Below are 12,673 nucleotides of genomic sequence, written 5' to 3'. Positions count from 1 at the left end.
TCAGTTCTTTCAGCCTCTCTTTATAGGACCTTGCCATATTTGGACACATTCCAGTTTGCATCATATCCTTCTTAAACTACGGTGCCCAGAAGGAGGCACAATATTCTAGGTGAGGTCTGACCAAAGCAGAATAGAGTGGTACTTACTATGATCTCTAATTCTGTTAATGGAGTCTAGAATTGCTTGAACCTTTTAAGCCACCAGGTCACACAGCTGATTCATGCTTAGCTTGTTGTTTTCTAAAACACTGACATCCTTTTGACTTGTGCTGCTGAGAAGCCAGATGTCACCCATCTAGAAACCAGTTCATTAAATACAGGCCACTAAATGGTAACAGGAACTAAACCACCAAAATACTCCTCCATATCAAGCTCCCTGACTTATTCAGAGTACTAAAAATGTCAAATATTTTCACTCACTTGCTATGAATACTCTAGCTATAGGGGAATAATTTTTAATCTATTTGTAACTGATGGAGAATACTTTATATGCTATACAACACAAGAACAGTGCAAATTATTCTGAATTTAATTATCTGAATAGTATTCCACATTCACTTAATTGCACAGCAACTTTCATTATTCTTTATCGCTTCTGACACCCACTGGCGCAACCCCCAATGATCCTTGAGAGTAATTGGATCAAGAGGAGGTGAACGTCTGATGAAGCGCATTAAGAGACGATGGTTATAAAACAGCTTGGACCCAGATGCTGACACGACATCACCGAAAGCTAATTAGCACATCTAAATTCATACGATCATGATTTCAATATTAAAGAAATATGTACACATAAAATGAGCAGCAGTGGAATTATGGCAAAAACATCAAACACAGCTACTTTGCATTTATTAAAATACTTTTTATTAATTTTTCCAACTCTGAACAACAAAACTTCAAACTACATGTGTCCTGCACAAAGAAATAAACATAATCATTCTCAAGCACAGCAAAAATTTTTCACTGTAAACCGTTAAAGAGATCATATTGAAGAAGGGTACCTTCTTCAAAGAGGACACTGAGAGCGAGGACAATGGATCAAATGATCACTAAAGTTGACATAAGTAATAAACTGAAACCAAGTGTCCTGAAACCTACATCTTTGGATTTCACTCCATGCCTTCCTACATTGCTTAGTCAGTTTTTCATCAAATGCTAGTGGCCATATTCAGGCGCAACACCTGTGGGTAGAAAGATTGCGCACATCCTTCCAGTTGAGCACTATTTCCATGAGCACCACTACCATTAATTTGAATAGATGATCCTTGTATGTCAGCATAGTATGAGTTCCAGCTTGGAAAGAAGTGTTAAGGCAAGATCTTTCTCTGCTTGTATAGCAATAGCATAAATGTCATTGTAGGCTATTTTTTTATTGATTACTGGACAATAAAGGGGCTGCTTTTATGGATTAGTGAAGTATTTTATTACTATTGTTCAACACTTTACAGGCCAATGGTATCAGTAAAATAAATAATAAACATTCTCAGAATATATGTTCCCGATGCTACAAACAGTCACTTTTGCTAATCTGGACTGTGCTAGGCCTGCCAAACTACCAGCTACAACAGACTTCAGGAAGCAGGAGAGCAGCCATGATGGATGTCCATGGATGACGGGTTCAGTGCTCAACCACCCTGGTGTGGGCCTGTGGAAACGACTGTTGACTCTCAGTAACAGTCACATGAGACCCTGGCAACTTGGATGGCAATAAGATTAATGACAACATCATACCATCACTGTAACCTTTTGAAAAGATGCTAAAGAACAGGAAGAGAAGAACGACAGTGTCACACTGGATATGAAATTATAAAGACTGTTAAAGTTTCAAATGAATGCACCAGAATGTATCCCAGTTACACTGATGGTAGTCATCCACAGTCTACTTCTTAAATAGACTAGCCTATATAAGTAATGAAACTTATGTGAAATATAGGAGATTTCACCCTCCTGGTCCGGGTTCTGATCAATATAAAAGGTGTTTAAGTCATAATTTTCTCCATCTCTCCAGCTCTGCTTCAAATGCTTTCAGCCACCTGATGGCCACAGGATCCTGGCTCACAGTACTTCGAGTGGTAACTACTGGGGCTGAATTTATGACAGTGCTATTGCAGCAATTCTTTCCAGGCCTATGCCAGGAGGTGCCCCAGATTCTGAGCTTTTCTCTTTTTAAAAAACGTATCTCGAGCCCTTCTAGAAAGAAAGTTATGAAGCATAATGCACAGGCCAGCTTCTAAGCAATTTCTGGGAGATACCTCAGACTGAGGGACAAGGGTGGCGCTGTGGGTTAAACCACAGAGCCTAGGACTTGCCGATCAGAAGGTTGGCGGTTCGAATCCCCACAACGGGGTGAGCTCCCATTGTTCGGTCCCTGTTCCTGCCAACCTAGCAGTTCGAAAGCATGTCAAAGTGCAAGTAGATAAATAGGTACCACTCCGGCGGGAAGGTAAACGGCATTTCCATGCACTGCTCTGATTCGCCAGAAGCGGCTTAGTCATGCTGGCCACATGACCCAGAAGCTGGACACCGGCTCCCTCGACTAATAAAGCGAGATGAGCGCTGCAACCCCAGAGTCGGTCATGACTGGACCTAATGGTCAGGGATCCCTTTACCTTTACCTTTTTACCTCAAACTGACTCCTCCTGCCTTTCAGCGTTTTTAGCCATTATGTGAAGTTAGAGCTGTGATTTGTTTGTTTGTTTCATAAAATTTATACATCGCTTGCTCGTTAAAAAACCACAAAGTATTCTTGTACTTTATTTTGAAAAATAAACTACTACATTCTGCAAGACAGGTGTCCCGTTTTACTTGTACTATAGCCACATGGATTCTTTTTCAGTTAACATCATTCTGATTCCCAAAGTAATGGGCTGATTCCTTCCAGTAGCACCTTAAAGACCAACTAAGTTAGTTCTTGGTATGAGCTTTCGTGTGCATGCACACTTCTTCTGTGTATCTGAAGAAGTGTGCATGCACACGAAAGCTCATACCAAGAACTAACTTAGTTGGTCTTTAAGGTGCTACTGGAAGGAATTTTTTTATTTTGACTATGGCAGACCAACACGGCTACCTATCTGTAATGGGCTGATGTTTTTATTCCAGTAACAAAAAGTGATATTCCGCCCACAAGTATTTTGTGTTTCTCAAGTGAAAATGAATCAGGAGGCTGGTTGGTCTGAACAGGCACACTGCCATAGCAACCAATCAGTGGCCCAGCTACGACATGCCTGAATCACAGCTTTATTGCACCAAACCCAGCACAGTGACTGATGCCAATGAGATTGTACAAAAAAGTCAGTATTAGAATTGAAGGATAATGGCTTAGCTATTGGTTTTGTGTCCTGTGGTTTTTCTTTATGGCCTGAAAAGTATGCCAGGTAAACCTGTGGTTATGTCCTTGGATTCCACAGAAGCATGTATGTAATTTCTTCCTTAATTTCTGCTAATTTAAATGTATCCCTGTTGTGGTTCATGACTCCCCTGATTTTGTATGTGAGCTGGAACTGGTCTGTGACCGAAATAATAAATTCATTCATTCAATTTCTTCTTTAATATCTAGCTTGAATATCATAGAACCAGGGTCCGCAACGCAGCACCTAGATGCCCCAGGACCCGCTGTTCCCTCAGTGAGGTGGCCAAGCTTGCAAATTATTGGAATTTGGTTAGTTAAGGTGAAAATAGGTCTAAAAGTAGAGAATCCTTGGATGCCAAAATCCAGGTTTGGGGCTTTTGCTTTGTTGAAATATGTCTCTTCACTGAAATAATACATCTTCCTTCTCTTGATAGAAAAATTGGGAATTCTGACTTCTGTATGGTTGGACTGTAGCTTAAGAACATGAGAAGATCCTGCTGGATCAGGCCAGTGACCCATCTAGTCCAACATCATCTTCTCACAGTGGCCAGGCAGGTGCCTATGAGAAGCCCCCTGAACAGGACCTCAGCACACACTCTCCTGTTTCCAGCAGCTGGTATTCAGAAGCACTGCTGCCTCCAACACAGCCCTTGATAGTCTTGTCTTCCATTAATTTGTTGCTTTTAAAGCCATCTAAGTTGGTGGCCTTCACTGCCTCTTGTGGGAGCAAATTCTATAATTTAACTATGTGCTGTGTTAAAAGGTACTTTCTTTTTTCTGTCTTGAATCTTCCAACATTCAGTTTCACTGGATGTCTCTCCGCTTCCTCCCCACCATGCATGATTTTATACACTTCTATCATTTTCTCTCTTACTCTTTTGTCTAAACTAAAAAGCCCAAAATGTTGTAACCATCCCTCATAAGGAAGCTGCTCCATCCCTTTGATCAATTGGGTTGCTCTGTTTTGAAACTTGTCCAGCTCTGCAACACCCTTTTTGAGACAAGTCACTAGAACTGAACAAGACTTTAATTTGTCCAAAGGAAGAGGACAAAAAGGAACTGAGCTAACTACCCACCATGTCTCACTGAGGATCACAAGTCTCCAAGACAAAATCCAACCTTCTATGTATGTCTGCCCAATCATAACTTTTCAGGTTTTATAGCCTGACAAGACATTATAGCATCACTTCAATTAGCTCGGGGTTATTATTTCTCTCGGAGCAGCTGAAACAAAGTGCACCCAACAAGTCACCTCTCTTTCACGCTCACAAAAGCACACTTGCCTTTTGAAAACTAGTGTGCAAATCATGAGATGAGAACACAGATTTATCAGAGCTATTCAACCACCCAAATAAACTAATAATACCCATACTTCCTGCATTACAGATGTTCATCACTACAGAATCTATGTCAACAGTGTGATGGCTTCTTTACACAACATGATTAATTTCCAAGACTCCTGGGTAGATCTCTAATGCAAGAGATATCAAAGCAGCAAATGCTAAATGCTGGTATTAGCCGAACTCTTTTTTGTGTGCTTTGTTTTTGCATCAGTCGTCTCTGCTAAGATTTATTGAGCCCTTACGGAAGTATACAGGATCTGCAAGCGATCATTATGCACTTGGTATATTGCCACTTTGCAACCACTATCATTGCTCGGTATAATAGATTACATTAATGCTGAGTTACTTGCCCTAATCTGAAGACTGCACACACACAATAAGGAAGGGAAACATGGTGCATAACACAATACATGAAAGCAGCCAAAACCTAGAAGAAGACTTTCAGTCTGTGCAACACTCAGTGGACACAGGGAGCCTAACGGAAACGTCAAAGGAACTTACTACAGGCTGTACCATCAGAATTCAGGCTGGGTATCTTCCTTGCCTACGAAAACAAGGGATTCCAAGCTCTTTAGCCACATCTCCTTGTTGGACTGCCTTAGCTCCCTCACAGGCCAGCCGTGGAATGGTGACCTCCACCCACGAAAGACAGCACACCTACGGCTATCTTTTATGAAAGGGGCAGGTGATGTAGTGCCGTTGTGGACTAAAACTCTCATCAGTCCTGACTATTAGCTAGCTAGGGTGGATGGGAGCTGCAGTCCCAAACACCCTGGTAGGCACCATGTATGCTGCCCATGCTTAAGTAACAAAAACCTACCCTGGACAAAGTGATTTGTTTAAAGGAAACGGAGTTTCCAAGATGCCCCCCCAGATATTTGGACTACAGCTCCCATCCGCAGAAGACTGTCACCTCATAATACCAAAGACCTTGAACACCAATGCGCTCAAGGAAAGATTAACATGACTAAACATAATTGTGTACAGTGCACATAGACAACTTATTAAATGTTAATTAATCACCTTCCACATATATGTCTCAAGGTGACATATGCAATATGATAAAATCAGTTAAAAACCAGCACAGAAAATAACAGCAAATGAATTTTTAAAAGAAAAAAATGTGACACTCATGCCAGAGACCTATTCATCCAGTTGGGAAATATCATTGGGAACAAAAATGAATTCAGATGTTTTCCAAAAATGCAGCGAGTGGGCCCCTGTTGTATCTCGGCAGGGATGCTGTTTCACAGAATGGGCAGCCACATCAAAAGCCCTGCTCCGAGATACTGTGGAGGATTCTGATCTCTTTGGAACTATTAGGAGAAAAATCTCCCAGGGGCTGCTGTGATCTGCTGGGTATATAATAGATAAGGCAGTCCCTCATGTAACCTGGTCCTGAGCTGAATGGGACTTTATGGGATAGTAAGGTAAAGGTAAAGGGACCCCTGACCATTAGGTCCAGTCGTGGCTGACTCTGGGGTTGCGGCGCTCATCTCGCTTTATTGGCCGAGGGAGCCGGTGTACAGCTTCCGGGTCATGTGGCCAGCATGACTAAGCCACTTCTGGCGAACCAGAGCAGCGCACGGAAAAGCCGTTTACCTTCCCGCCAGAGCGGTACCTATTTATCTACTTGCACTGTGATGTGCTTTCGAACTGCTAGGTGGGCAGGAGCTGGGACTGAGCAACGGGAGCTCACCCCGTCGCGTCGTAGGGATTCAAACCGCCGACCTTCTGATCGGCAAGCCCTAGGCTCTGTGGTTTAACCGACAGTGCCACCTGCATATGGGATAGTACCAAAAGCTTAAACCTGACCTGACCCAGTAGCATATTGGTAGTCAGTGTAAGTCCCCAGGTAAGATGCTATATTCTGGGAGTAGTTTCAGCAGCGTAGCTAGCTGCGCGGGTGCCTGGGGCGGAGTGCCCACCCTGCAGCCGGGGGCGGAGCGAGCCACCCATGGGGCGGGGCAAGCCATGGCAGGGCTGCGTGGAGCCTCTCCACAACCTCCCCCTCAACTGTAGGGTGGCTGAGGCGGTGGACAGATGCAAGCCCCGTGCTGCTCGAAAAAGCGGTGTGGAGCTTGCAGGCAGTCCACCCACCACCTCCCCCTCAGGAGATACGCGTGGCTCAAGCACGCTGCAGGCCCCACGGTGTGGCACCCAGTGCCCCCCCCCGACTCACCTAGCTATGCCACTGGATTAGGCAGATTCATGGGGGAGAGGGCTGTCGAAGGCTACTAGCCATAAAGGCTGTGCTCTGCCTGCAAAGTTGGAGGAAGCAACGCTTCTGGAAATTACTTGAGGGGAGAGGGCTCCTGCAGTGGTGTAGGTGGGGGTGGGAGTTTTTTTTTCTTTTTCAAAAACACATATTTTTGCCATTTTGTCACCCCCTCAGTGATGACACCAGGGGCAGCCTGCACCCACCGCACCCCCCTTCCTACGCCACTGAGTAGTTTGTTCACCCTTCCAGGTCACCTAGGCACCATGTTCTGCACTCGCTACACCCGCTAGACGAACCTCCAGGGTAGCTCCACATAGAGCACATTGCAGTGATCCAGCCTTGAGGATTTATGCAAACCCGCAGGTTCTTCCTCAGAAGAGACGCTTAGTTAGCACTATTGAGCATATATGCACAATAATGGAATTTGGAATTTGCCCAACATCACTTACTGGCAGCTATAATGCAAGATAGTGAGGAGACAATAACCCAGGCTAGCTGCAAGCAAGCTGCACTCAGAGTGAGTGCAACTCTTGTGCAGCCCATACAAGAAGTGTCAATTAATACTGTTCTTCCCCCACGATTTGTAGCCCAGCAGCAAAAGGCTTTGACTATACTGTCACCATAAGCCAAGCCCATTACGTCGCTCACACAGTACAGGGCCAGCCCAAGACATTTTGGCATCTGAGGCGAATCACAAAATGGCGCTCTCCCCCTGCCAGGGAAGAAGGGAGGAGCGAAGCTCTACATTGGGAGCAAGCAGGGAATAAAGATCTTCTACGTGTGATGCATTCCTCGGAGGCCAGATCTGCCGCCTCTGTGGATGCTGCTGCCCGAGGTGGTCACCTCACCTTGCCTCATGGGAGGGCCAGCCCTCCTCTCATCCAAGTGGATGAGTGTCCATGGAATACTAACACATTGGGCAGCTTCATGAGTCACTGGCATGCAGGCCACTGACTGGACAGACATAGAGACTGACCTTCCCACTCACCTCCAGAGGTGCTCTCTTCAGAAGAGGGTTCAGACACATTGGCATGGCAGTGTGGGGAAGGTTGCATGGCTGCCGCCGCCCATGCTATGCCAGTCCTGTGGAGAAATAGAGGACTTCAATTTCCAGTGCTGCCAGTTCAGCACCTGTCAGGTTACATGTGCAGAAAAAGAAAACAAACAAAATTCTCTAGCCCCATCTTCATTAGAAACAACGATGAAGAGCCCTTAACTTCATATGCACTGCTCTTTTTTTGAACAATATTTAGGCAAAATATTTGCAAACACCATTATTTTAATGAATTGAGTTTGTAACGTGTTTGCAAAGGATGTGTTGGGGAAAACTGTTTGCAATAAGAAAAATGGCATTTTGTGCCTTTCCCCTTCCCTAAAATATTTCTTATGGGATGAACTCTTTCAGTAAAATCTTTTGATGAGTTAATCCTCACATTTCTACATGAACCTCAGCTGTGATTTGCCTTTTCAGAAAGCAGATTTGACCCATTAATGTGCCATGTTTGCTAGCGTGACTTACTTGTTTTTGATACTGACTCTCCTGTAATGAAGAGATGCAGGGCATACTCTAAGGCAGGCATGGCCAAACCTGGCCCTCCAGATGTTTTGGGACTACAACTCCCATCATCCCTAGCTAACAGGACCAGTGGTCAGGGATGATGGGAGTTGTAGTCCCAAAACATCTGGAGGGCCAGATTTGGCCATGCTTGCTCTAAGGAGATAAAACCCAAGTTTTCTGGTCCCGGGTTCTACTCGAGGCCTTTAAATGTGTGGTTGTTACATCAAAAGAGTTCTGGTGGATCAGACAGAGGCACCACCTTGTCTGGCCTCCTTTTTCCAAGAGAGCTGCCTACACAAAAGGGCAGGGAAACAAATGCCCTGCCCTGTTCTCTGTTTCTAGCATGTGCTGATCAGCCTTTTAACACCACTGCAAATGACACGCCTCTTTAATTATCTCCCTTTCAAGTCTTCTAACTTAGAGGCTATCAGCACATCCTGTGGCTGTGGCAGTGGATCTTGTAAGTCAATTATACATTACATAAAATTCACCGCCACAGGATGTGGTGGCCCCTGGCTTTAAAAGAGGATGAGACAACTCATGAGCTTGCCTTGATTATTTAATATTTTATAGACCGCATTCCTATGGTCCTTGGAAGAGTGTCCCAGGGGTCATTGAATGCTCAAGACCTGCCTCTCTGAGAGGGTGATCTGACTGTGTAGGGTCTCTCCCCACTGCCTCAGAAACCTCAGTGGCCCTTTCCTCACTAACACCAGAGCTCTGACATCAATAGAAACAAAAGCTGAGCGTCTCAGGAAGCGTATTAGGGGGAAGGTTTGAATCTGAAGGATCCAAAACCTTCCCACTCAACGCAGCACACTCTCAAAACCGGGGCAAATATATACAAGCCCAGGATATGGCATATATATTTTGGAAACCATGGGAGAGAGACATTCCTAAAGAAAACAACAACAGGGCAGTTCCACACTAAACATTTAAAGCACATGTAATACACATTGATAGTACATGACTCCCCCCCCCCAATATAATCCTGGGGACTGTAGTTTGTTAAGGATACTGAATTGTAGCTCTGTGGGGGAGAACTACAATTCCCAGGATTCTTTGGCAGAAGTTGTGTGCTTTAATTGTGTGGTATGATCTGCCCCCAGAAAGAAATAAGATAAGGGGAAATGCCATTCCTCCTTTCCTTCCACCTTGCGCCTGGCAAGGGTTTGCATCGTCTGATGCTTAGGCTCTCGCAACCCCCTGGTAGGATTGCTCTGCCAACTAATTGATGTATTCCAAGCCCTCTCCCACAATTTTGTCAGTTCCGACCTCAACAAAATAAATGGTTGAAGTGTTGCTTCTGAAAGTCTTCAAAGATCATGCAAAAGTGCACTTAGGTCTATGGGAAATCTTCCAATTATAATTTCCCTGTAACAGTCTAAGTACAAATTAATCTAAAATGCCTTGTGTATTGCACTAGAAATTATTCCATCAGAAGTCCAAAGTGATTTTCTCCATGATCCCAATGAGAATGTTCAGCTCTTGTAATCAACATCCTCTGTTTTATTTCAACATTTAATTCGTATGCTATGTTTAAGCCTGCAAATCAGGGGTGGGGAACCTTAGTCAGGGGCTGAATTCAACCCTCCAGTCCCTTTTCGGCCACAACCCCCCTGCCCAAACCACACCCTTCGCCAGTCCTGCTCCACACCCTCCTTAGATTTCCCCCCCATTTGGACTGTGTCTTTGAATGCCTCTTCCTCGCCTGCACAAAGATGGGGAACAGTGGGTGGGGGTGACCGTCTGACTTTTGCATGGGTGAAATGTTGTCTGCTGTACATCCATTGATTCCCTGGCTTTTGCCCCTGCCTACCTCTTAACGCCCCCACCCCCTGAGCATGCAGGGCTCTCAGACTGAAAAAGGTTTCCCACCCGTGCTGTAAAAAAATAAAAATGATACAAGGATTTCTAGAAATAATACAGTACTGATAGTTTCTGGCAATATACTGGCAACTGAATCACAAGGTGTGATGCTATGTCATTTAGAAGCTCAAATAACAGAGGCAACTTTCAAATCACCTCAAACATTAATATTCTTCAGTGAGGGCAGTTTGCATACTGAGGTGCGAACCAGTTAGGGTGGCATAGACACATGGGTGTATTGAGCCTTAGGTATCAATATTGCACTCGGTTGTCTTACACAGAGTTTTTACGAATCATGTGCAGATGACTACAGTGTGGCTGTTATGTACTGAAGTTCTCACCCTGGGCCAGCAGGGGGATACTGTAGATAGTTATGCAAATGAAGGATTGAAAGTGACGTTCAGTGATTGGATAGTTTTAGAAAGTTGCTACAGTAGCGTTGTACTGGAGCTCTATATAAGCAGGCTGACTGAGGAGCCCTTCAGCACAGTTCTGTTCTGGTCTCTGAATAAACAAGAGCTGTTTAAAGAATCGCTGTGTCGTCTGATATGTTCACCCACAACTTAACAGTGGCAATCTTCAATATGTGGAAGATGAAGCATGATTATTCACCACCCATTGTTCAGAGCTCCTTCACGGTGCCTGTGCACACTTCTACTCAGATTACACAGACACAGCCTACAGTTTGTGTGCATGAAGGCTGTCTGCAGAAGACCTGGACAATGTATGAAGTTTGGGAGTAGGTCTAGGAGTTGCAACCGTGTAGTAGAAAAACAAAATATATGTTTTCAGATTATTTGCAACAAGTGGTAATGCCATCCGGAGTGCCTATTTCCATCTCTGGTTGGTTTGCTGCCTCCATTGCCCCTTAGACGATTACTTGGTCAATGTGCTCCATACTCTGGTGACATCCAGATTGGAGTATTGTAATGCACTGCCCTTGAACACAATTCAGAAACTTCCTGTGGTGAAAAATGTAGCAGGCAGGCTGAAGGGGGAGATGACTTCAACCAGTCACTTTTGCTTCAGACAAGAATGGAATCTGAAAGTAGCGTTTTCCTATACTAATAGTTTAGGGACTTTTACCATCTTGTAACCAAGCTACATTTTACAGCCTGCAGAACTTTGCTTCCTGCTGTATGGAAAAGTATGTGAATATGAACTTTGGGGAGTTTGTAAGTAAACTATTTTATAACTTACCAAATGTGTGGTCTTCTTCTATGCTAGGGGAAAAAGTAAATTTGGAAGGAGATTTTAATGTGGAATACTTTGGAATTACCGTAACTGAAAGGGGCACCTTTTAAGGATTTAAAGCCTGTATTTCCACACTTCTATTTACTGGTACTGCATGTTTTGCCAAAGAGCACAGGAGTTGACTAATGAGTTCTTTGTCATGTGACTGTGTGTTTTTTGTATTGGGAGATATTTAGTAGGGCCAGTTCTGGAGTTGCTTCTATTACCTGTTTTGTTATTTTGCAGATCTATTGTAAAACTGATATCCTGAAGGATTGAATTTTGGAGCATTCCCACCATATGTGGAGTTATGTGCCCTTGGCGGTGCAGCCTCCCCAGCACCTAGGTGAAGTTCCTGGATGTATCATCGCTAACTTACATGGTGTTAGGTATCACCTGTAGATGTCTTTATATTGTTAACCATGCCATGTTCTTCAGATGAAGGGCAGTATAGAAATTTAATTAATTAATTGCACTTTCATCCAGTATTTTCTGTTTCACTGCAACTGGTATATTTTGTACAAGTCTTTCTTCCAGTTCGTTGCTGATGAGGAAATAAACATATTTTTAACATATATTGTACAATACACATACCATATTTTTCGCTCTATAACACGCACCCGACCATAACACGCACGTAGTTTTTAGAGGAGGAAAATCCGTAGGCATGCCACCCACAGGCATTCCCTCCATAACACGCACAGACATTTCCCCTTACTTTTTAGGAGGAAAAAAGTGAGTGTTATGGTGCAAAAAATACGGTATATCCCTCAACTATTTATTAACAAATTAGTTGCCTTCCTTTCAAAGTTAATGACGTTCCAGATGGATAGCTCTGTTAGTCTTTCGCAGCAAAAAATCTTATGGAATTTTAAACACAAATGAAATGCAGTGGCTAATGGCCTTTCAAAAACCATCTACAGTTGCATGTCTACTCAGAAGTAAGCCCCAATGAATTAAGTTGGGTTTACTACCAGACAGGGATAGAAGGATCTGTCAATTTCTGTTCTCAATTTCTGTTGCCCATTTTTCAAATCTTAAATTCAGTTTTCCTTATTTCTGCAGCCATTTATTAATTTTTTAAAATCCTAATGAAATGCC

At 43.7% G+C, this 12,673-nt stretch overlaps 1 protein-coding gene across 5 annotated transcripts in view; it reads right to left on the bottom strand.

Moving 5' to 3' along the window:
- PPP2R2C (protein phosphatase 2 regulatory subunit Bgamma) overlaps positions 1-12,673 on the bottom strand; it is a 44,440-nt gene that overhangs the window by 18,534 nt on the left and 13,233 nt on the right. The window contains exon 2 of one of the 5 annotated variants that reach the window (XM_081207842.1): positions 7,901-7,984. The exons of 2 other annotated variants lie outside the window; for them this stretch is intronic. In XM_081207842.1, the coding sequence (XP_081063968.1) occupies positions 7,901-7,984 (84 nt within the window). Of the gene's footprint in view, positions 1-7,888; positions 7,996-12,673 lie in introns of all 5 variants that reach the window. 2 more of the 5 variants (XM_081207838.1, XM_081207841.1) reach the window with 2 other exon arrangements.

Source organism: Podarcis bocagei (assembly GCF_964188305.1).
Source record: "Podarcis bocagei genome assembly, chromosome: 9".
NCBI classification, from domain to species: Eukaryota; Metazoa; Chordata; class Lepidosauria; order Squamata; family Lacertidae; genus Podarcis; species Podarcis bocagei.
This window is presented reverse-complemented; position numbering and strand designations above follow the sequence as displayed.